The 24268-nt window shown below is 48.4% G+C and overlaps 1 protein-coding gene across 6 annotated transcripts in view; it reads left to right on the plus strand.

The window, feature by feature from the left end:
• The window catches only part of COL6A3 (collagen type VI alpha 3 chain), a 60984-nt gene extending 39472 nt beyond the window's left edge, over positions 1–21512 (plus strand). For 2 of the 6 annotated variants that reach the window (XM_086750696.1, XM_086750697.1), the window contains exons 19-42: positions 9–74; positions 780–833; positions 1120–1155; positions 1464–1526; positions 1836–1898; positions 2611–2673; positions 3339–3401; positions 4088–4138; positions 4633–4668; positions 4774–4836; positions 4989–5051; positions 5718–5750; positions 5858–5906; positions 6178–6671; positions 7302–7401; positions 7916–8614; positions 9854–9962; positions 10512–10792; positions 11367–11627; positions 13483–13557; positions 15429–15608; positions 15721–15774; positions 19704–19874; positions 20003–21496. In XM_086750696.1, the coding sequence (XP_086606822.1) occupies positions 9–74; positions 780–833; positions 1120–1155; positions 1464–1526; positions 1836–1898; positions 2611–2673; positions 3339–3401; positions 4088–4138; positions 4633–4668; positions 4774–4836; positions 4989–5051; positions 5718–5750; positions 5858–5906; positions 6178–6671; positions 7302–7401; positions 7916–8614; positions 9854–9962; positions 10512–10792; positions 11367–11627; positions 13483–13557; positions 15429–15608; positions 15721–15774; positions 19704–19874; positions 20003–20043 (3168 nt within the window). In that variant the 3' untranslated portion in view covers positions 20044–21496. Of the gene's footprint in view, positions 1–8; positions 75–779; positions 834–1119; positions 1156–1463; positions 1527–1835; positions 1899–2610; positions 2674–3338; positions 3402–4087; positions 4139–4632; positions 4669–4773; positions 4837–4988; positions 5052–5717; positions 5751–5857; positions 5907–6177; positions 6672–7301; positions 7402–7915; positions 8615–9853; positions 9963–10511; positions 10793–11366; positions 11628–13482; positions 13558–15428; positions 15609–15720; positions 15775–19703; positions 19875–20002 lie in introns of all 6 variants that reach the window. The other 4 variants (XM_086750701.1, XM_086750698.1, XM_086750700.1 and 1 more) reach the window with 4 other exon arrangements.
• The last annotated feature ends 2756 nt before the right edge of the window (positions 21513–24268 follow it).

A 24268-nucleotide genomic window follows, 5' to 3' on the forward strand; every position in this document is an offset into this window, starting at 1 on the left:
GCTTTCAGGGAGATTCAGGAGCTGATAATACTCAACGGGGATCCAGAGGCCAAAAGGGTGAAATTGGACCAATGGTAAAGTTTCTTTGTTGTCCTTTGTTGTTTTTGTTTTTTACAATCGGGTGGGACAGCGAAAGTAAGAAAAGAGGATGCTGCCAAAAAGGAGCAAGTTTTTAAAACTCATCATGCCTTGTTGGATGGAATATTTTTCCACTGGAAAATGTTGTTGGTTTGGAACCAAAACTTTCTCTGGGAAGATGTCAGTTTAGAAGATGTTTTGTGTAAAAAAAAAGCACTTTTTTAAAAAAAAAAAAGAAATTATTTTATTTTACCATGCCTTTTGGGAGATTGTCACTGAAAACAACTTTGTACTTGGAAATTAACTTCATATGTTATTGCAACTCGTATTCAAAAGCAGAGAGCTGTTCAGATACCAAATCTGAACATCCCATTTCACCTGAAACCTTTGGAAAAAAACAAAAAAACCCACGCACTCTTTGGAAAACTTCAAAACCCATTTGTTTTCAGCTAAGAATAAAAAAAAAATGCATCTTAAAAATGTCAGAAGATATTTCCCAAGGAATGGGAATGGCGGCTTGTGCTAGCTCAGAAACTTGATGGAAAGTCCCTATGAGTTGTTAGAAGGATTGCCACTGGCACGGGAATATCAAGTAGCTTTTGTGAGAGTCCGAAAAGACCCATTTTTTTTTGATAATGGAACCTATTTTCCTCATGCCTGCTCGTCTCAAGGCTCTGACGTGGATTTTGCTTTTCCCTTAGGGAGAGCCAGGACCAGCGGGGCTGGAAGGCCAAGATGGTGCAGTTGGGAGGCAGGTGAGCTGCCAGACCCACAGTCAGTGGGAACCGGGCTTAGATCGAAAATAACTTTCTACTCTCCTGCCTTCCCATGTATTTTGTTTTCACAAGTGTCAAGAGTACAACCTGGAGAAAAAAAAAAATCAAAAGGAAAACGCTGGGTGGTTTGCTGGCTTGCATAGACTTTTAAGGTCTAATCCTGATTTTACTCCCACCAGAGCAACAGCTCTGGAGAGAGCAACAAGAGAGAAACATGGGAGTTTGCACAGTTGCATAACAAGCCTCACCGTTTCTTTGTTCACAGGGTATGGCAGGACGAAGGGGACCAGTAGGAGTTAAGGTAAGTGGTGACGGGGGTGACACCTGGGGCTCCTGCCGCACCACCAGCCAGGCAGCCGCAGCACCCAGAGGGATGTGCTAAGAGAAGAGACCTGCAGGCTTTGCTTCTTCCTCTCTGCCTCCTCTCTCCTCCAAATTTCCCTCCTCATCTCCCTGCATGCTTCTTGCTGGACTCGGTGCAAAACCAGGCATTCATGTGCCTGCGGCTGCCCGTCCCCTGCTCAGATGCCCTGAAATCTCCTCTCCCTCCCCATGGTGTTGACCACGTCCCCCCATGCTAATCTGCGTTGTCCTCTTTTACACTTCAAGGGTACCAAGGGCTCAGTCGGTCCAGCGGGGCCAGCAGGAGAACAAGGCATGAGAGGGCCACAGGTCAGTGAGTTTACGGCAAAGTCAATGTCTTATGTCATGATGCCATTACGTTATTTCATCACAGCTGCTCCCTCAAAGAGTCTCGGCAGCGAGGACTGTCGGGATTTGGGTATTTTGGGGCATGCAGTGGCCTGGCTGTCCTGCCCCAGGACATCAAGCCTACCATTGCATTCACACCACCCAAGGTGTGAAGTGTTTGCAAACCATCTCTTGGGCAGTGAAGCGTTTGCTTCCCCTTGCGATCTCGTGTAGCGCTGGCGTGTTTCTGCCCGTCTGCTCTGACACAGTCTTTCTCTTCTCCCCACACAGGGTCCTTCCGGCCAGACCGGCACACCAGGCATAAGAGGAGAGCAGGGCGTTCCTGGACCCCGGGTAAATCCTTCTGCTGCTTCTCAGCCATTGATCCAACCGTGCTCAGCAAAAACATCTCGCGGGGCTAATAAGTTGCAACTGATGCGTCTTCTTGGTTTGCTCTCCAGGGCTCTAACTCTGTTTCATTCTCATACAACACACTCCTCCGGTGCAATCGTCCTCTCAATTTACGCCAGAGATTTCTTGATCAAGTGTTATGAAAGAGAAAGCATTCAAAGCAACCACAAAGGGGTTAGGACTTCAGCGTTTGGCCCATTAAGGCTTACGATCTTAATTAAAGAACATCCCTGAGTGACTAGTAGAGCATCCTCTGTGACTCTTCAACCTCTAAGGCCAGAGCAGGACCACCTCACATGCTTGCTGGGGGTCCCAATGCATTTATTTCTCCCTTCTGCTGCCCACCCCAGCAAGACTTGACTTGTGGCCATAAAGACAGACACTTCTTGCCCCCATCCTTTGTCCCTCCTTCTTCCGCCTTTCCCAGGGGGTGTCTCTGAGAACAATATAGGTTGCTGATGATATTTGCATTCAGCTGACCTGGTCCTTCAGCTCTTCCCAACCGTGAATTAGACTGCTGAACTTCCTAAGACGCTTTGAGAGGCACCAGCCCGAGCAGTGAATACATGATTTCTACAGTCACCCAATCCCCTAGTTTCTGGCACCCAGTTGTATTGACACATTGCCAACGTGCCTCTCCCTCTTTCTGTTCCAGGCTGGTGGTGGACCACCAGGAGCCCCAGGAGAGCGGGGCAGAATTGGTCCCCTGGGGCGAAAGGTATGAGCATGGGGCATCAGCAACTAAAACAGCAATGAAACGCTTCTGGATAGGAGTGGACTTAAAAAAATATATATTAGAGGTTAAGATCTTGGAGCAAAATTAGCTTGTCTTCCCTGGATTGCAAAGTGTGGAGTAGAGCAAGGTCTGTGCTCTGGTTGTTTCCCTTGGCTCCCATTTCACTGAACAGAGAGGCTGAAATAATTGACAAATTGAGATTCCCAAGTCATTTTCCAGGGCGGGTTCTCAGCTGGTACCCACATGGGAAGGTGGTCGTGCTGGGTTTCTCCAGACCCTCCGTGTGGTTTTACGTCTGCAGATTCACATGCACTGGTTCATTTCCATGGCTGCTCTGCTGTCCATTTGCACTGGCAAAATCCCCAGAACTCCATAGCTTTTATTTTTGCAGTGTTTATAAAGAATCAAAAAACCATCCTGTGATGGGAGCTGGGTGGTCTCCCATGTCCCATCGCTCAGCTTTTCTGAAATCACCAAAGGTCCCACTGAAGAGTATTTTGTAGCATCGCTGGCCATGTAGATCCTTCCATGATTTTCTGCTGCAAGGACCACTTTCTTTGTAAAGAAACCAGTTGCTGATGGGGTGGGAAAGGCTCAGAGCTGCCTGGAGTTTCAGTACATGCTTTAACAGATGCTCCTGTTCTCAGGGTGAGCCTGGAGACCCTGGACCCAAAGGGCAAAATGGACAGCGGGGCCCACGAGGAGAGATGGTAAGTGTGGCCATGCACTCACAACTTTAAGGATGCTGGGCCGAACTCTCTCCTGCCCGTCGCAGTGGAGAGTTTAGCTCTCTTATGGTCTTTGTGTCCTCTGTAGTACAACATGAGAGAGGGAAATCAGCCTTATGTCTTTAGCTGGCATGAGAGTAGTTGGTAATGATAGTCCAGAGTTGTTTGGCCTTGTCCTGGCTCATTGCATGAGGTATGGGTAGACACCCTGAGCGGACCCCATGTACTAGTCCAAAGTAACCAACAAAAAGGACACATGGACTAAGTGAGCCCTTTCATGGGCCCTCATTCTCGTTACTCTGTATAATGAGGAGCCAACAGAGGAAAAAATGTTTTGTGCAAAGCAAGGGAGGACAAGCTTGGGTCAGACACAGCTACAACTACACCCCTAGCATTGACTGACCTCCTAACCTCCTTCCCATTGCTGACTTCCACCTGAGTTTTACAGATTATATGAGTATACTAAGAAGGTTTTAATTCAGATTTGTAGTTTTGGCACCACTTTTTTGTGGTTTTTTTTTTTTTTACTTGCAATAATTTCATCTATAGAAAGACTTCTCAAAGGCGTGTGGTGTCAGTGGGTTCTTTCTATTGATGCTGCTGGATCTGAGATGTTTAAGCTATTCACAGCTGTCTGCACATTAATGACTTTGACTTTCCAATTTTAGGGTGATGATGGACGAGATGGAATTGGTAGCCCAGGTCCTCAAGGCAGAAAGGTAGGTGTATGCGCAGCATGCCCATCTACCAACAAGAGTCACCAAGGACGGGGAAGTAGCCAAGGTCTCCAGTGCAGATGGGCACGAGTAGAGCCTGGGTGAAGTCAGACACATACAGGGACAAAATTCCACCCTATGTGTATCCTAGCGAGAAAATCAGGCAGGACTCTTCAAACCTTTCCCCGCTGTCTTTGTTTTGGTTTTGCCTATGTAAATCAGCTTCTCCAAGGAGAAGGTGTAATGTTTTTTGTGCCTTCTAGTCAGAAAGCCCCATGAATGTCTGTGGGGCTTTGAAAACAATATGCCAGCATCTCTGATAGTTCCTCTACAGTTGAAATTAGCCTTAGAGGTGCAATCACACCTTCAAAAGAGTAGCTGTTTGCTTTTTGTTAGTGGTACAAGGAACAAAACTGCAAAATGGTTACAGATCTGCCTGCAGAATCAGGTTCATTTTCCAAAACCCTATATTCACATAAACCCTTATGTTGTTTCAGGGAGAACGTGGATTCATAGGCTACCCAGGGCCCAAGGTACAGTGCAGCCTATGAGCTACGCATTCATTTTCCAAGCCATGTAGCCATTACCTATGGTCCTGTGAAGATCTGGAGCTACCGTTTGTCTTTTTCCCCAACTAGGGTGGACCTGGTGACCGTGGTGGTGTTGGAGGCCCTGGCCCTAAAGGAAACAGAGGCCGCAGAGTAAGTTGGAGCATGACACAATTTTTCCCCTCTGCACAAACGTCCTGAAAGATGCATGCATCTTTTCCCCCTAAGTGTTGAGCCATGGACTCCTGGAAGCCCGCTTGCAGATGTTCATGGAGAGGATTTCACTGCACCCTCTCTCTCTCTAGGGAAATGCAGGAGATCCTGGGACACCTGGTCAGAAAGGAGAGGTTGGATACCCTGGACCATCTGTAAGTGTTCACTGCATTGCTGATGGAGCCTCTGGCTTCCTCCCTGGAAAGAGTCCTGATTGCCTCTCTGAGGAACGTGGTGGTCCCTATTAGTGCCATGGGTTGAAAAATACGCCCACCTCTATCTCCTGATAATTTCAAGTTGGGCAAATTCCTCTTTATTTGTGTCAAAGGTGACTCTGTAAATTCCTAACTAGCTGTTTATCATTGTTAAATATCCACCTGTGCTTAAACTGCAATGCACAACAGAAGGAAAAAAAGTCAAGACACAGGACAGCTCATCAGGCTCTAGGACTTCCCCATGGCAATATGCCACTTAATGCTCCTTTTAGGAAGTTCTTCACTCTTTATCATTTATCACCCTGCACAGGATATGGTTCATGACCGAATCTGACTACCACAGAGAACCCTAGAAAGGCCAAGATGGCTTGGCTTGCTTTGCACGTGAGCCGAGAGCATTCTAAATATCCCCTTTGGGTTTGGCCTCAGCTAGGTTTACTCCTCACAGGGTAGAACATTTCCTTCTCTTGCTGGACATAGAACTGAAAACAGGCAGGTTTCCCCTTAGCCTCTGCACGACCCGTGGTTAAATAATCATTCCACCTGGGTTCACAGGGCACCCTGAAAATACACATTGCGCTCAATTTTACTTTATTTTTTCAACAGGGACTTAAAGGAGATAAAGGAGAATCAAGAGATGTAAGTGTGGCCTTATTTATCTCTTGTTTGAAATACTCTTTTGTAGGCTGTGTCTCAAATCTATTTTTTTTTCCGTTTCTCCCTCTCCTTCATTTTATTTTCTAAAGCAATGTGCGCTTGTGCGGAACATCAAAGACAAATGCCGTGAGTACATCAGTGCTTTGCTAATTCCCTGTCACTACCCTTGTGTGTCTATCATGCTACACAAATGGCACTGACCAAACCGCTTTCTTTTTTCCTTCATGCTTTCCACAGCTTGCTGCTATGGTAAGTCACCTTCAGGTCTTTAAACCCCAGTGTGACCGTGTGCCAGAATTGTTTCCCTCCCCACGTATGTGGTATGAATGTTTTACCCCTGCTGAGGACATGATCCTTGCACCCTGACAACTATTTGGGGCACTATTTGTTCCCAACACATTTCTCGCAGGTCCCAAGGAGTGCCCAGTCTTCCCAACCGAGCTGGCCTTCGCTATCGACACCTCCTCGGGCGTGGTGAGGGATGTTTTTAACAGGATGAAGCAAACCGTGCTCAGAGTGGTCAACAACTTAACCATCGCTGAGAGCAACTGTCCTCGGGGTGCCCGGGTGGCCCTGGTCACCTACAACAACGAGGTCACCACGGAGATCCGCTTTGCTGATGCCAGGAAGAAATCAAGCCTCCTCCAGCAGATCCAAAACTTCCAGGCAACCCTGACCACAAAGCCACGCAGCCTGGAGACCGCCATGTCCTTTGTGGCCAGGAACACCTTCAAGCGTGCCCGAAGTGGCTTCCTTATGAGGAAGGTGGCTGTCTTTTTCAGCAATGGGGACACAAGAGCCTCCCCGCAGCTCAATGACGCCGTGCTGAAACTCTACGATGCTGGGGTCATGCCCGTGTTCCTCACCAGCAGGCAGGACCCAGTTCTCACCAGAGCTCTGGAGGTTGGGATCATTCACCCTTTCTTTCCTTTTCTGTTGATGATCTTTGGTTTGCTGGAGAGATTGATGGTGCTGGCTCCTATAGAGGTGGTGGTTGGCTTCCACAGACCTTTCAAGTGCCTAGTGCTCAGAAAGCGCAGCTGGCCAGACTCTTCGAACAAGTCTATTAGGAGAGAAATCCAAAGCACGGTGCCTGCTGTGAAACGCTAGTGAGGTTACGATGAGTCATTTGTTTCCCAGAACGCAGCCCCAGCATGGCAGGTGTGGTATGAAACAGAAGACAAGACAGTTTCCGTAGTGAGAAAGGTCTGGTTGAGACAGAAAGGCAAAAGGAGGGAAGGTAGAAGTACTGTTGGCAGAGAGAGAGAGGAAGTACAGAGATTTAAAGCAACAAAAGACCCCTAGATGAGCACGCTATGCACTGGTTCAAGTGCTTGACCCTTGGAGTTCTCTCTAAACTAGTCCTGCTAATTCATGTCAGGGGCATTAGGCCCCTACAAAAGGGATCCCGCAAAAGCAGCGTGCTGAGTAGAGAATCCCTTAGAGCTGTGGATCGCCCTCCCCTACTTTGAGCTGAAAATAACAGAAGGTAGCATTGCTAACACCCTATTTTTTCTGTTTACACCTCACCAGATCAACAACACAGCGGTTGGACATGCAATTGTTCTTCCAGCCAGCGGCAATCAGCTGAACGAAACTATCCGGAGGCTCTTGACTTGTCACATTTGTCTGGGTAAAGCATCCAATTCCTCCTCTAGGCAGTGCCAAATCCTTCTGGTCGCGCAGCAGTCAGTTGTCAGTGGTGGAGAAGGGAAGCCCAGTTGGGAGTCAGCCCTTTTGCTGCTGAAGACAAGGGATTCATATTCTTAGGTTGAGTAGAAAAAAAAATTGGCACTGTGAATGAGGCTCGCTGTTGAGCATGGGCGTTCTCCACTTTACAAAGAGAAGCTCCCTTTTGGCTGGTTCCCATTTTTACAACCCAAATACTGATAGCTAAGTGCTCTAGAATATGGCCTTCTGCCATTTATGACAGAGCGCTTCAGGGATCCCTTTGGACAAAGGAGCTCGGAAAAATACTAAATGAATAACTAAATGTGTTTTGGGATGAAATGGCTCTGGTATCAAGTAAAGGACCAGTCAATGTTTGTGAGTTGATGATAGTGTTTCATATGACACGAGATTTTTACAGTGACAAGGGAGGGTCATCTTCAGTTCCTCCGGGTGAAACCTGCTGTATTTTTTTTTAGATGTGTGTGATCCTGATCCTGCCTGTGGTTTTGGTAGTCAGAGACCTGTATTCAGAGACAGAAGGGCAGCCCCAACAGATGTAGACACTGACATAGCCTTCATCATGGATAGCTCGGAGTCCACCACCCCTCTGCAGTTCAGTGAGATGAAGAAGTACATTTCCCACCTCATAAGTAACCTGGAAATCAGCTCTGAGCCAAAACTGTCTCAGCACCATGCGAGAGTGGCAGTTCTCCAGCAAGCTCCTTACGAATATGAAACCAACTCAAGCTTCCCACCGGTAAAAACTGAGTTTTCACTGACTGATTATGGATCCAAAGAGAAGATCGTTAACTATCTCCATAACCAAATGACCCAGCTCCATGGCACAAGGGCTATGGGAAGTGCAATTGAGCACACGATGGCTCATATTTTTGAAAGCGCACCAAACCCTCGGGATCTAAAAGTCATCGTTCTGATGATGACGGGAAAAGTGAATAAAGAAGAACTTGCGTACCTGCAGAAGGTTGTTATCGAGGCAAAATGCAAAGGGTACTTCTTTGTTGTCTTGGGCATTGGAAGGAAGGTGAATACCAAGAATATCTATAGCCTAGCTAGCGAGCCACATGATGTGTTCTTCAAGTTGGTCAATAAACCAGGAGAGCTTCATGAAGAGCCCTTACTACGTTTTGGGAGACTGCTGCCATCTTTTATCAGAAGTAAGTATAACATCCTGCAGCTGAAGTATTATGGAAGGGACAACGTGCAGCCTCAGAGGGGTGAATCTGCCAGGTTTGGTCTTGCTGTCTGTTGGTTGTGCGGGCTGTAGCCTGACCACCTCTTTGGGCAGTGGGGCCCACTGAACTGTTAGTCTCTTTCTATGTGTTCTGTACTGTTTGGTCTGTTTTGCTGCTGCTCATAGGTCTGCCTAGTCGAATATGTCTGTTTTTTGTCACTTTGACCTCCCCAGCCCACCCTCTGCAGTCTGTAGGTCTGCCAAGTAGACTTCTGTCTGGTTTGACTCGGTCTCTGTGGGCTCACCTATAGGATGTGACCTAATCCTGCCTGGCTTCCCCACCGCATCTGGAACATGTCTCATAGGGTCTGGTCCTGCTGGGGCTCTTAGCCCTCTGCTAGCACATCCCCTGAGCTCCCTCAGTACCCAGCGAATCTTTCTTCCCAACTTCAGCATGAACACCACGTCTAGCAGGCATCTGGACGGCTCAGGCTGAGATCTGGAGGTGCTGTATGCGGATTTAAAGACCAGACGAACAGGATTCTTTGCTCAGGGATAAATAATGCTGCTGTGTTTGAGATGTGTAGATTGTGTCTTGAAAATTTGTTTTCCAGCTTAGCTGGAGACCCCAGACTGGATCTCCGGCTAAAGCCAGCTCACAGAGATCCGAAACAGACCTGGCCAGCGAGAACAAGAGATGGACCTTTTCTAGCAAAGCCAGTTTTATCCAAAAAATCCTGAAATTCAGTCTACTGGGCTAATAAACTCCTAATTCAGGAATGTCTTGCAATAAATGGGAAGCAAACAGGAGCTCATCTTTCCCTGGAAATAATTGTTTAGGTTTTCTCGGTTTACTTTTTCCGTTTACCGCTTACAAGGGTCCTGGAAACTTCCAACCACACAGCTAATATTTTTTTTTCAAGAGTTAGAAGTGCCTTGTTATAAGAAAGCTGTTTACATGTGACAGACTAAGATATACAGCCCTCCGGTATCTTGTAGCTACTGCTCTCATGTTTGTAAATGGGAATAACAAATCTCCCAGCCCAGGATGCCACAGTAACCACACCGAACGTCAAGAAATATTCCATAGCTTTTACCAGAGCAAGCAAGAAGAGAAGAGGGGTTTTGTTTTAAATCAAGAAGAAACATACGTAACGCGTTGTTGGTAGGTACCCACCATCCTCAACACCAGCATTTAATGGTGGGCTCTCTCTGTCTCCAGGCGACTTTGCTTTCCACCTGTCTCCAGAGATACAGAAACAGTGCGAGTGGTTCCAGCGCGATCAGCAAGCCAAGAGCCAGAGCCCCGGGCACACCGGGCAAAAAGCAGTGTAAGTAGTCGTTTGTCTGTGAGAGAATGAGCTTCGCTAACAGCCTGTCTGAAGAGAAGCATTCATTTCCAAGTCCATGTTTAGAAAAAAATAAGAAAAAGCAACTTCAGTGATAAAAATCGGGATTATTGACATGTTACCAGTTCCTTCAGTGCTGTGGCAAAAGAGCAGCAGATCTATCTACTAAAGAAGGGTAGACAAGCGTGCATAAAATTTTAAATTTGTGTTAAATTTCATATTTATATATATATATATATAAAGCATATGAATGAGGTATATGCTACCTTTAAATCAGGTGTACTACAGATCTATCTATGGAATTCACTCCTACGTGTGTAAAGTTGGTGTATAGACAGACCTGTGCCCCAAGCGATGGACTTTGCAGAACTTTTCATGGCTTGGCTGTGGGCATGTCTAAAGTGGACAAAGACTATTGACCTTGGAGGTGTTCTTGCCAATGGATTCTGTGTCAACTCATCTCCACTTCCAAAATTCTGCTTATGGAGGTAGGGGAAAAAAGCGCCGTATCAGCTGCTTTTTCTTTGGCAGGTACATAGCACCCAACGTGACCACAAGCCGACCCATAAGCACCAGCACCACGGCCAGTGCGAGCATCAAGCCTGTTGCGAGCACCAACACCCGTGCCAGAACCACCACTGCCAGCACCACCGCCCAGACCAGAGCCACTCAACAGACCACAACCAGCACCGTGGTCCAGGTGAACGCCACTGCGCAGAGCGCGGCAAGCACCGCTGCCCAAGTCAAAGCCCCTGGCCGCACCGCCGCGAGCTCCACGGGCACCGCTGCTGGTGGCAGGAGAAGACAAGGTGGTACGTGAAAGGTTCTCCCCATTGGTGTCAGTGCAGCAGTGTGTTGTGGCTTTTTTCTTCCCCGAGAGGATTATCCCTATGGGAAATGTCACTAAATGGCCAAGATTTGTGTGTCTAAATATGGGGCAACCCATCACCCAGTGCCCAGCAGTACAGCGACAGAACACTTCTCTTTCTAGTGTGGCCCATTTGCTTTCTATGTTTTTTTCTCTTGCAGCATTTACCCCTTGGCTAAGTTTTGCTATTTATGGTGATTCATAGAATGGCATTGTTTGAATTCTCCATCAGCTAATATAAACAGTGTTTCTTGCTCCACCATTTCTTCCAAGCATCATTTATAAAGGTCTCATCCAATATGCTGCCGTAGAAGGGCAACCTTTCCCCAATAGCTTCTTTGACCTGTCTAAGGTCATGTTGGATCTTAAGCAGGCTTTGCTTGAAGGCCCATGCCATGACTCGCTGCAGACAAATTTACGTGCTGGAAAGGGGATCCTGCCACCCTGAAGCACCTTCCCCTTGAGACTTTTCCTCTTTGAGTCCTCACTTAGCGTTTCTTCTGATTTTTGCATTGCAGCAAAGACCCACGACCTCCAGATCACAGACGTCACTGAGAGCAGCGCCAGGCTGCGCTGGGCCAGCCCTGAGCCACACAACGCCTACGTTTTTGATATCACCATCACCTTAGCGCATGACCACTCTCTCGTGCAGAAGCAAAACCTGACCGGCACTGAGCACGTCATCCGAGGACTCAGTAGCGGACAGAAATACCTTGTCGTTGTTACCGCCTACCACAAATCCCAACCCAAAGTAACCTACACAGGGACATTCAGCACAAGTACGTACCTTTTGGGGAAAAAAACAAACAAACATTTATTTTTTTTTCATTAAATAGATGCAAAAAAAAATGGAAAAAGACCGTGTAAGGGACAGGGAATCTGTTGGTAGCAACGATCCCAGCCCTGGCAATCATAGAATCATAGAATCTTTAAGGCTGGGAGATCATCAAGTCCAACCGTCAACCTAACACCACCAATGCTCAGTTGTGTCACTGCATGTCTGGCGTCCTCCAGTCCTGGTTATGAAATGCAGTGGATGTGTTTCTTTGGCAAACACCATTTCAGTGGTGTTAAATCGACACACATTGTGGGACAATTAAAGCCAGTCCCAGGGGTGGTGGAGGGAGGTGGGGGGGCAGTCTTATTGTGCACGCAGGAGGCTTTGCACAATGGGTCTTGGTGAGGTCCAGCCAGCACTGCTGTAAGTAATAATAAAAGTGAAACTGGGTTAACACCGATTAAATTCAGCTCATCCTGACTGCAAAATAAGCAAGAAAAGCTGTTTCTCCAGTCACTATTTCCATAGCCACCTGCTTGCTTCACATAATACATTATACCCCTAAAAAACCATAAAGAGATTAAATGGAGGGTTTAGTTCTCCAAGCTCCATATGTACAGATAACATGCAAACCTCACCAAACCCTCTGGCGTGGCCAAAAGTTGCTATGTAAGATGCAGCCAATTTTTTTTTTATATAGTTTGGAGTAGAGGTGCCTTGGCTTGGTGGCATGGAGAAGTTTGCGCTGTCTGTAGCAAACGTGAACTGCCAGTGCTGCATCTGGCTTGTTCTGGCAGTTCAGAGCCAATTTCTATGCCCATGGAGAAGCCTTTCCATTGGCTTCAGTATGGTTTCAGTATGGTTTGGATCAGGTCCGAAGTCTCTTACCTTGGCGAGCAATAAACCTGCCCACAAAAATGTTGAGAAAAGACATCGATGTGTAGAAGCAACTTTTGCATGTGCTGACTTGGAGCTCTTGCGTTGCATTTCCCATAGAGTAAATCTCAAACAGGAACAAATTTGGGCAGGCAACGGTGATGCCACCTACGACCACAAGCTGTGGGTAGGGCTGTCTCCCTTACCTGCACCCATACCCTTCACCAGAGAAAAACAAACCCAACCCTTCCTGTGGCAGCAGCCTCCTCCAGCCCCATGGAAAGTGAGCCACGGGTTGCCTTGGGAAGGAGCATTATGCAGTATGAACCATGTTCTCCTTTCCATCACAAGGGATTTCTTCTCCTGGCGACAATCTTCAACAGCATAGTTCCTAGAGGAATGTGAGGTTGTGATGGGAGGAGTGTGGTTAAGGAGAGGTGTGCAATGCATGGACAACCCTTGAGGGCTGTGGGGGAACAAGAGAAGATCCATCATGGACTACTTGTTCTCCTGGAGCATGCAATTATATTTTTTTTTGCTGCTGACTCTTAAGGCCAGAGGAGCAGAGCTAAATTAGCTACAGAGAGGCTGCATTTGCTCCTCCAGAATCCCTGCCCAGTCGCATGCTGTGGGTTGATTGGGGGCCATCCAAAGCAGGATTGTGTGGGGCCCTGGGGATACTCCTTCGCAGACACCCCCAAGGATGAACCCAACCACACAGCAGAGCTGCCGGCTGGGGAGAGCAAGGCAAACCCATCCCCGCGCGGCTGGGCGGTTGTGGATTACTCATCCCGTCAGCTGCCTCCAATAAACATTTCTGAAATGTATGTGCTAGGGTAAACAGATCCAGACCTGACTCCTGCAACTTGTGCTCGTCCCCCGTGCTGGAGCTGGGGCCAGTGAGTTTGTTTATGGCTGCGCCCAGGGTGCTGCTGCAGGTCCCCTTTCCCTTGTCTGACCCTGCTGCTTCTTCTCCCCAGAGACCCCGGCACAGCCCAAGGTGTCCCTGGCCAACATGATGCTCAACACTGAGCCGCTGGAAGGGCCTGAGAGTGGTGAGTATGGGCGCTGGTGGGAGTGTTGGGTTTGGGCGGCTCTGCCAGGACCCCCACAAAGTGCCTGGCCATTTGCACCGGTCTTCCCCTTGTCTGCTCCTAAACCCATCCTTTCTCAGAGCCTTGCTAGGACCAAAGGATCTGTGAGTCCTTTGCTTTGCAGACCCAAAAGACCATGGCCTAGATGACATCCTTGGCCATGCAGGTCTGAGCCCCGTACTGGGGTCTCCACCCCATGCTGGATCCAGAGCCCTCTGAAGTTGCTGTGATCTTTGAGAGACTCAAACCAGGTCCTGTTTCCATCGCAAGAATGGAAGATGAGCCAGGGCTCACGCGCTGGCTGCTCCCTGGGGACAAGCTGTGCCCCATGGCTTCCTCGACATGTGTAGATGTAGGTGTGGATGCAGAACATCGCTTGATGCTTGCTCACTCCCTCTCTTCCCATTCAGGGCAAAGAATAGGTCTTGGCACCTTGGTTTAACACACAGCTCTCAACAAGGGCTTGACCAGCAGCCAAGGGTTGTAGGGGAACTAGTGTCAAACATTTGCACGAATTTGGCTAATTGGTAGCCTCCCTCCAGTTTCACCCATCTGCTCTTCCCCTGTTTCTCTGCCACCAGCGGTGCGTGTGGTAAGCCGCTAAATGGGCAAGTTGTCAGCTCCTACTCTGTTGTTAACCCTGTTAACCTGCGTTAACAACCCATAATTGCTGTAACTGTTAGCGTGTCATCTCATTGCTGTCGTTGTCATCGAGCTCGTTATCTCAGCGCTGTTACACTCTGTTGTACCGTAAGTGCCAGGCTGCAACCCATCCTTCATGGGTCTGGAGGGGCTCTCAGCCTTCGTAAAGCTGCACGGCCCTGTCGCAGGCACCACCTATGGAGCTGGCATCCAAAATTCATCCCTGAATCATCACTCTTATGGGTTTTCTTAAAGCATTTTCCTTGCACTGGGGCTCATTTTCTTCTTGAGGGGACTTGAGAGCATGGGAAGATGGAGCTGCTCAGTGCATTCAGCCAACAAAAAGTTGCAAAGCTGCTGCTGGGGTCTGGCTGCTCAAGCTGAAGGGGGGATGAGCATGGACCTCGCGCCTGGCTGGTGGTACCACCGGAGCTTGCTGCCACAGCGGGCCGAGGGCTGGCGCCGGGCAGGGACCATCTCATTTCTGCCTTTCTGCATGTTCCATCATCGCACCCTTCTCACCTCGCTCTGTCCCTCACCTGCCTGGTCCCCACCAGGTGACACACATGCCTATGGCTTTGTTTAACTTTGTGTAGCCTTGTGTAGGTCCACCTGCCCAAGGGAAACCGGTGTGCACTCGCTCTGCGCTTTGACGCAGACCTCTCAGTCTCAGCTCCCCTTGTTGACCCACCTGCAGCAAAACAACTCTGCCTGAGGATTTATTTGGGGGAATCGTTCCCCAAGGATGCTAATCTAAAGTTTTTTAATTACATTCAACAGGGGCAGGGGATTTGAGACGGGTTGTTTAGCTGAGTCTTCTCTAGTTCTCCATGCAACGTGAGAGACCCGTGTATAAATCTTCCGACAGACCTCGGAGGAAGCCCTAAATTCTGTCCTCCTTACAAAGGCAAAGCAGCTGCCAGCACAGACAGCCTGTCTTTGCTAATAAAAACTCTAGGATTTGGACCCGAATTATCATTTCTGGGCAGGAAAGGGACATATGTTTAAATCCTCATCAAGCCTTGAGGTCTACCAGGTATGGCTTTCCTTGAAACCACGCCACAAGGAAATGCCACCAGCCTTGTATCGAGCTTCTCTTCTCTTTATTTTTTTTTTCTTCTCAATCTCTTTGCTTTTTCCGCTTTTAACCCTTTCAGAGTCACTTAACTTTTGCACCTTTTGCTACGCAGATTGGCCAGACCCTTGCTTGCTGGACTTTGACATGGGCATGCAGTGCAAGGACTATCAGATTGTCTGGTTCTTTGACTACAAAAACAAGATCTGCAGCCGGGGTTGGTATGGTGGCTGCGGTGGTAATGCCAATAGATTTGAGGCTGAAGCTGAGTGCCTTAGCAAATGCTTTAAACCATGTAAGTACCCGGTGGGGATCAATCCTTTTGCATTTTATCATTTTGTCAAATAATGTTTGGATTGGAGAGAAAATGTCATTTAAAAACCAAACCCACGCACTTTTTCCTCCAGCAGCAGCTGAGAAAGCCATGCAGCCACCACCCCTTGAGAAAAGACTATATTCAGGTAACAGCCAAAAAAATACCAAAAACTCACAAAGCAAAGCAAATCCATTATTTCACCTTGACCATTTCATAGCATGCATCCAACCTTGTCCAATCCATGACCACCAGTAGTATAGACTTGGTTTTCATTTGCTCCTCGACATGACCATGTCCTACCATCTGCTTTGCATGAGCAAGTCACCTTGCATGCGTCTTGTCACACCAGGACACATCACATTCGCATGACCTGAGCGCCAACCACAGCTATAGGGCAAAAATCACATGCCGGATTTCGTGAGAAGCATGGGGTCGCTGAATCGAAGCGTGGTGTGGTCCTAGAGCAGTTTCCATCATCATTGCGTGATGAACTGATGCCACAGCTCAGCGGTGTGCCTTTGCTGAGATGCAAAGAATCGCAAACGTTTTGTGGCCTGGAACCAAAACACTTGATGGAAAATCACTCCACGGGGCTTGGGTCCTGCGTGCAGATGTTTTCCTTTCACACCGAAAGACAAAAATCAACGTTGCGGGAGGAGCTCGCAGGAAAATGGCAATGACCTCCTCTCCTCAAGGAGTTTCTAAGGGGTTGAGTTTGCAAACCTCTTCAAGACCTGGGAGGGAAGTAGAAACCTGCAAACACCTGTGTTGGTTGAACTAGGGGTAGGGGATGGGAACCTGACCCCAAAGCCTTGCTGCCGTAGCAGCTTCCCCCTTCTAGTGGTGTTTGCCCTCTCCCACCCATTTGATTTTCTTAGGTATATCTGTTTTCTTAGGCTCCTTAAATCAGACTCGGGAATTTTGGCCATGGGCAGCCCGATACAGCTGTGGGTACTCTCCCAGAAGCATGCTGGACAAGCAGGGAGGAGGCCACTGCCGGGCATGGAGATGCCTGGGGAGGGGCAGGTGCTTGCGAAAGGAGATTGCAAGGTGCTTCTAGGCTGCAAGTGCGCGTCATGGACAAAGATCCGTTGGTTGTGGTTTGAGGACTTTTCAGTCAGAGGAAGCAACGTCTGGCTCATGCAGAAAACTGTGGCTCCAATCTAGACCAGGACTTCATCCTCACGTGGCAGGGAAGCCTCCCTGATGTGTTTTTCTCCAGAGGGTGTGCATTTCTGCTAGCCCTATCCCACAAACCAGCCCCTTCTGATCACCGTCACATGTCTTGATGATGTTTCCAGCAACTGTTCTTCAGGCTAAAGTGATATTTCATGATCTTGGCGCTGTTCTGCCCTGGGCAGATCATCAAGAAAAGCAACCGAGGGGCCCTGGAGGGACACTTGCATCTCTGCCCGCCCCGCTGGGGTCCTCTGCTCTCTTCACCGCTTTCTCTCTAGTCTCTTTTTGTTTTCTGCAAAACCAGTGCTTGATTCCACCGTGGAAAAAGAGACACGGGAATTCACGTGCCACTCAGCTTTTAAAATGCTGGGCATTGGATTGGGTTCTCGTTCAGCCCATGCCATGTACCATAGCCAGGTGCAAAAATGAATTTTATTTTTTTTACACCATGACAAAATTAAGTACAACTGAGGAGCCCAGGCACATTTTCTCCACGGGATGAATGAAACCCTTGGCTTACGGTGGCTGTCCCCATCCTTTGAACCCGCTGGAGCCAGCCACAGCTCCCTACTTCTTGCAGTCCACCAGTTATTTGAAATTTTTTTTTTTGGCGAAGCTTTTCTTTCTTTTGTGCCTTGGGGTTTTTGGTGGGAGAGGAGGTTTTGGTTAAAATGCCATCTTTTGGTTCATTGGAGCCGTTACTGGATGGTGTTTGATGGTGCTCCGAAACTGGAGAGTGGCGCAAAACCCCGTGGTGTGAAGGCTGCATCCACTCTCAAAGGGGATGAAGGGAGGAAAGCTGGGCTGTCTGGATCCCATGACGCAGAGAAAAAAAATTCAATTCTACCTCCCATCAGCTGAATATTTTGATTACTGGTTGCATTCCCGAAAGGGTGCACAGGGTTTGGAGTAGAGTCATTCTTGTGTTCACATCTGCTGGCTTTCCGTAGTTTGGAAGGCAGGAAAGGAAGGAGATGGACTTTGGAAAAAAAAAAAAATCAAATCTGAATATAAAAAGGCAAAGACCCTGCCAAAGGCACGGGGAAGCTTTTGGCTGTAGGAGACTAAAAGCAAAGTTGAATTGGAAGGTTGATACTGATTTCAAATTCCAAGGAAAAATGGAAGTTAAAAAATAAATCCTGCTTCAAAAAAGCTGCATTTAGAACAGGACGATGGGCAGGAGCGTCCTTTCAGATGCGTCTCCTCTCTCGGAAAGGACACATTCCCAGGCTCTTCCTATCTAAACAGAAAAACCACTGCTCAAACAAACCACCCAATCTCCATCGCGACCGCAACGCGGACCACTTGAGCCTGACCTGGTGGGTCGCTCACGGCATGGAGGGACTCCTGCACGCAGAAGAAGAGTGGGGGAAAAAAATAAAAAAACAATTAAAATGAACAGGCAGCAAGGGTTTAGATGTTTGGCAGGGTCTGCCCAGCAGCATAGCTGTGGTTGAGGTGTGAGGTCCGTGATACCAGTCTGGGCATTTCCACATCCCATCCCGGGAGCATCCTGGCCTCGCCGCAGCGTTCCTGGGCTCCGGGCAGCAGCCAGCACCAGCTGCAATTTCCGTTAAAGCAAAACGGTCCCCAGGGCTTGCTTATTGCCCCGGGCCCCTTGCCAGACCTACTTTCCAGTTGGGTTTTCAGGGATAATCTTCTGCGCCCTTCTTCCCGGGAAAACTTCCGAAGGGTTTAGCCTGCTTCTGCTTTCATCAGGCTGCAAAGAAACTTGCTGGCAAATGCGCCTTTTTATACATTGACCCTAAATATGTGTATTTTTTCCTATATTCATTTGTGGGTAAGCTGGGGCTCTGTTTCTGGTAGGACCTGGTAAGATCTCTCAGCCCCCCGCAATCGGTGCTTTTTCTTATTGTTTGGGAGAGGCAGAATCCCAGAAATGTGAACATAAAATTATTTTTTACCAGCATTGAGCGCTTGATCTCACAAAACCCTGCATTCAAGTGAGCATCTACAAGGATCACAGCGAGTTCAGGCACCTTCATCGTTACCAAAGAGCAATTTCTGGGGTCTCTGTATGGTTAGGAAGGGGACTACAGAAGGTTTTGGGGATGTTAACCACAATTTCAAGTTCTTTAAGTAGCTTGATTTCTGGCAGCTGGCATGACATGATTATCAGAAGATAACTTCCAGACCTGAATTTCCCCAGCCGTCATTGCTGGTGTACTCTGTATATATTGATTTCTTTTCCTTCGGGGGGAAAAAAAAAAAAAAAAAGAAAGTAAAGGACTTTAATAAATAAATAAATAAATAAATAAAAGGGTCCTGGTTGCAAATACCTCACTAGTAAGAGGAACTCCACACTCCATCTGACTCCTCATCAGATGTTTTTACCTTTATTTTTTAAAATCTATTTGGAAATTTCATTTTAACACATCCGAGTGTTTTATTATTTCGTTCCCTGCTTACCCAGCAAGAATGCTACAGGGCAGCGTGTGGCCGGTCCAGGAGCATCTTTACACAGAAGATTTCTCTTTTTGAGGGAAGCCAGTACTTGTAACAGGAAAACGATGGTGCAAATACTTTTTCCCTTACAGCCCAGCCAGTCCTCTCCCAGCTCTGAGACCTGCCAACTCATTTCCTGCAAATCCAGGGGATTTGCCGACAAATGCTGCCACGCAGCGCTCTCCCTTCATCTCGGCATCGCTCCGTGGATGGAGGACAGCAACCCGGCCGAGGGCTTGCGTATCAGGGCTAATGACTTCCAAAGACAAACCTTCTCGTCGCAAATTAAGAGGTGGATTTAGTCAGAGGAGACGTGCAAAGTCTCTGCCTCGGTCGACCTTTCTGAGCTTGCACGCCAGGCCATTGCTCTGCCCCGCACGTACATTCATGCGCCTGCCTGACTCCTCTTGCTCCTTCTTTTATCCGCAGTCACGGATATCTGCCGGCTGCAAAAGGAGGAGGGGACCTGCAGGAACTTCGTGCTGAAATGGTACTACGACCCCAAGACCAAGAGCTGCGCCCGCTTCTGGTACGGCGGCTGCGGAGGCAACGAGAACAGATTCGACACGCAGAAAGAATGTGAAAAAGTTTGCGTCCCTGGTAAGCCGCTTACGCTTGGCTGGAGAAGAGGGTCCAGCCAGATCCCTGGCATTTCCAGTCCGGTTCCCATGTGTGGAAAAAAAAACCCCACCTAATTTATTTTCTCTTTCTCCATCAAACCTTTTCAGGTAACATCAACCCTGGCGTGGTGACGACGATGGGAACATAGAGCCAGCGAGCGGCCAACACATACCTCTGAGACAGCCAGGAGCATCAGCCCTTGCCACCTTGCCCCTATAGATGCTAAGGGTATAGACTACCTTGCACTGTCCTATCTCATGCTTTTAACTCCCCAGCAAACCCTCGGAGAAAGGGTTTTGCTGCATGACCTATCAATATGGTGCTAAACTGTTTGTGGACTGAGTGCTACGTGTGTCCGGGTGATATCGTATAGCTTCAACATTACCCAATATTTACCTAATTGCGGATTGTTATCATCTCTGAACTACCCTTTCTTTGCCATTCTGGCAGTCTGCAACAGAAAAATGAGACAAAAAAAAAAAAATTCATAATAATTTCACTGTTACATGCTTGCTTTTATCGTTTTCATACCTGAGCATAACTTTACAGGGGAAGCCTTTGTGTAAGAGTGTAGCTAATTCCGATAAACAAGCGGTTCAACTTTTCATTCTTCCTTTTTTTTTATTTTATTTTTTTTTTCTCCTTTTGCTGGATTAGATTTCAAACTAGATCTCTCGTATGCATTTGTAATACACGCGGCCAACCGAACTAGCGAGGAAAAAGGAAGCACGGTTTCCGAATGCAAATGCACTGCTGGGACCAAGGCCTCAGTTAACAAATTTTTAAATTGTGGTGTAGGATGCCTCCGGCATTCTTCTGATGTTGTATGTTTTATAAAATACAAAGCAAAGCAATTTGGGGCGGGGGCGGGGGGGTGGCAGGCGGGAGGGGGATTTTATTTTTATTGTGGATTCTGTGTCAGGAAGTCTATACAAAGAACTTTTAAATAAAGTCTAATGGAGGTTTTGAGAAGTTCGTGGTTTTGTCGTTGTATCATAGAATCATAGAATCTTAAGGTTGGAAGAGACCTCCAAGATCATCACTCACTTCTGGAGAACAGTCGCATTGGTTAAAAACCTTGGAAAGGAGACCAAGCGTACGATTTAGGGCTTCTCCATGGGTTGGGGTGGGATTGTCATGAGAAGAAGGTGACCTGGTGCTCACCTACCCCACACTCCAGGCTGTCCCTTTCTGAAGGACTCCAGGTGGGTCTTCAAGGACCACAACATGAGCGACTCCACGTGCGTTCTACACAATGCCTTTGAAAGCAGCCCTCCCAACAGGCTTTCCCTTCCGTACCACCATTTACAAGACCAAATTAAGCTGGCCAGGCACCTCGGGTTCCCCATTCAGCGCTGGCACACAATCCACAGGGGTCCAAGGGTGACTTGTCCAGGGCTGCAGATTCATCCTGGCAAGGGGAACGTGTAGGGCTGCTCTGGGCTTTGTCCTCAGGGGGATTTACATTTTAGGTGTCCCACCTTTTACGCCATTCCCGGCACGGCGGAGCAGCCCAGCTCCCAAAATTTCCCATCAGCAGCAAGCCACTTGCGCAGGGTTCAGGGACGGCGGGGACGCTGCTCGAGTCGGGCAGAGCTGAGCCCTGGCAGCCAAGCTTGGGAAGCTGCGCTGTTTATTTGGCGCCTTCTCCGAGCACATCACAAGGGCTTCATCAAAAAAAAAAAGAGGGGAATGGGTAACTTTTATTTTTTTTTTTTTTATTATAATTGACTCTTGCAATGGCTGCACTCAGCTGCAGCTGCTCCAGAGGACGGAGCAGCCTGCCCTGCATCTCACCGTGCACAGGGGCACGCCGAAGACCCCCTTTTTTCGGTATAAAACTTGCAGCTAGGTTAAAGTGACCCATGAATCTTCTTTCCCTCCGGCTTCCCGCCCCTCTGCAGCCGGGGAGAGATTTTTTCCCCATGCCGATGCCGCCTCCGTTTCCTGAGAAAGCTGCTTTGGACGGACCGTGCCAAGGGGAGCAGGCAGCTTGGGAAGGGGCCCCCCCATCCCCGGGGCGTTGCAGTCGCCTCTCCTGAGCCTTTTAAGGAAGCGCGTTACGCCCCGGGCCCCCGGCCAGCGGCCACGCGGGGTTGCACATGGAAGTCATCTGCAGCTGGGAGCGCATCTGCCAGCGTGGCTGCGGGACCAGACCAGGAATAAAAATAGCTCAGCCCGGCCCGGCACAGCCTCGAGCAGCGTGCTCCACTCCCGGCTGCCGATGATTGGCCCTGATATCCGCGCCCCGTTGCTCTCGGGGTGGTCTTCACCAGCTCCCACCACCATTTATTAGCACTCCCGTGCTGCAAACCCAGCTGGCATACCCCAAGTTGCCAATCCCCCGTGTCAGGGGAGGGGGCTGCTCCCCTAACATGTTTTTCTGCAGACAAATTAGACCTGGCTAAATAGTTCCCGTCCCCTTGTGAAAACACTACATCCTAAAATAAATGTAGACACTGTGTTGATGGACTCAAGATGGTCAAGATGTGATGGATGGTCAAGATGGTGATGGATGTAGGAAGCAAGGGCTGCTGTAATCCTGAGGACGCAGTCCTTTAAGCATGACTTCTTATGCAGGCATCCCGTCTGAAGTGTCCTGAATCAAAAATTGCCCACAGCTTTGCTTTGAAAAGTAGAGCGTCAGTCTTCCACCCCCGCCTGAGAGCGAAACAGCAAAGCACCAAAAGCTGGAGTCAAGCCCAGCATCTCCTCATAGGCTGAGGGCACGTTGTGGAATGGAAAAGCTGCACCAGAAGCAAAGTCTCCCGGTGCAGACCTGTTCTGTGGTCTAAAGCTGCTTAGAAAGTCTCTCCACCTCCCAGCACGAGCCCTGAGCACGCTGCTGGAGGATGTGTCCCATGGTTGGGCTGATGTTCTTGAAGCCTCAGGCTGTGGCCTGGACACGACTTGCGTGCCTGAAAGCCTGCTTTCTTGAGTCACATCGGCCTAATGAAAAATCCTATCGCTCCCTATAAACTGCACTTCTCCTTGCCAGACCACAATGGCTACATCTCTTCAGCTCATTGCCAAGACACCTTATGAAAAAGTTCAGCCTGGCATCCTCCTCCTACTCCAAACTGCTCGCATCTTCTGAGGGATAGGCCTGGCCACATGTTTTAGCATAACTCACCTGTGGGACTCATGCCCTGCGGCACCCTGAAGCAACACTAGGAAGGTCTGACCATCCACATAGACATGGGTGGGATATGGTTGCCCACATCTAGGCATGACGTGCCATTTCAGAAACCCTTGGGTACCAGTTACACAGCGTACGTGTGGTCTCTATAATATTTATGGTGCCTTCCAACCCCACGCAGGTACTGTCAACCAACACTGAGCATCTTTACTTGCAGCAGGGGCCCACATTTAGACAATCAAAGAGGCGGTGGATGCCCCATCCCTGGAAACATTCAAGGCCAGGTTAGATGGGGCTCTGAGCAACCTGATCTGGTTGGAGATGTCCCTGCTCCTTGCAGGGGGGTTGGACTGGATGGCTTTTAAAGGTCCCTTCCCACCCAAACCATCCTGTGATTCTATGAACCAGGACTCACTCTTAAAAGGAGATGTGGATGTAGGACTTTGTGGCTTCCTCTGCGCAACCTTACTGTGAAATTCTTTGTGAGGAGGGTCATTGGCAAAATAAAACCTGGTGGCTCTGCTGTCTGGGATAGAATTAGCATTAGGACTTGAAGACAAAGCATTAAATCCAAGACTCACTTAGACTTTACGTGGGTCTCCAAGGCAGGGTCAACCCAACCTACGTCAGCCCTGCAAGGGTTTCTCTAACCTGTTTCCAGAAAAGTCCAGAGATTTAGGGCAATTTTCCTAAAGGGTGAGAGTGGACAGACGCTGGGACAATCTATTCCATGGCTTTTCCAGCAGCCAGTCTCAAATCTTACTTGCTCTAATTGAAACCTACAGGGTTTTGGATGAACATGTTGCCCTTGGATGCAAGTGAGCTATGAGTCTGCTGGTGGAAACCACAGGGTTCAACACCAGAGCAGAGACATAACCTTTTACGATACCGATGGCTCAGTAAAAATTAAGAGTAGGATGTGTAGCAGAGTTAAGCATCGCAGCCAGACCCTTAAATTTAGGACAGCACCAGCATGTTATGCTCGGTTAGGTTCTCTTAACGCCATAGCTTTGCATTTAATCATAGCCTTCTTGGGAAACCTTTACAAGGAGAGGCAAAGTGGCTCTGACACATTTTATTAGCCAGTATTAAGTTTATGACATCAGTAAAAGAAGTCAATATATAGCTGTCCGTATGTACCTGCCTAGCTCCTTTCACTTAAAGTGGATTTTCCAGGAACATCACACCAAAGTGGTGCCTTACACCGTGAGTGTTGACATTGCAAGGTCAAGAG

This window comes from Chlamydotis macqueenii, chromosome 6 (assembly GCF_036417535.1).
Source record: "Chlamydotis macqueenii isolate bChlMac1 chromosome 6, bChlMac1.mat, whole genome shotgun sequence".
NCBI classification, from domain to species: Eukaryota; Metazoa; Chordata; class Aves; order Otidiformes; family Otididae; genus Chlamydotis; species Chlamydotis macqueenii.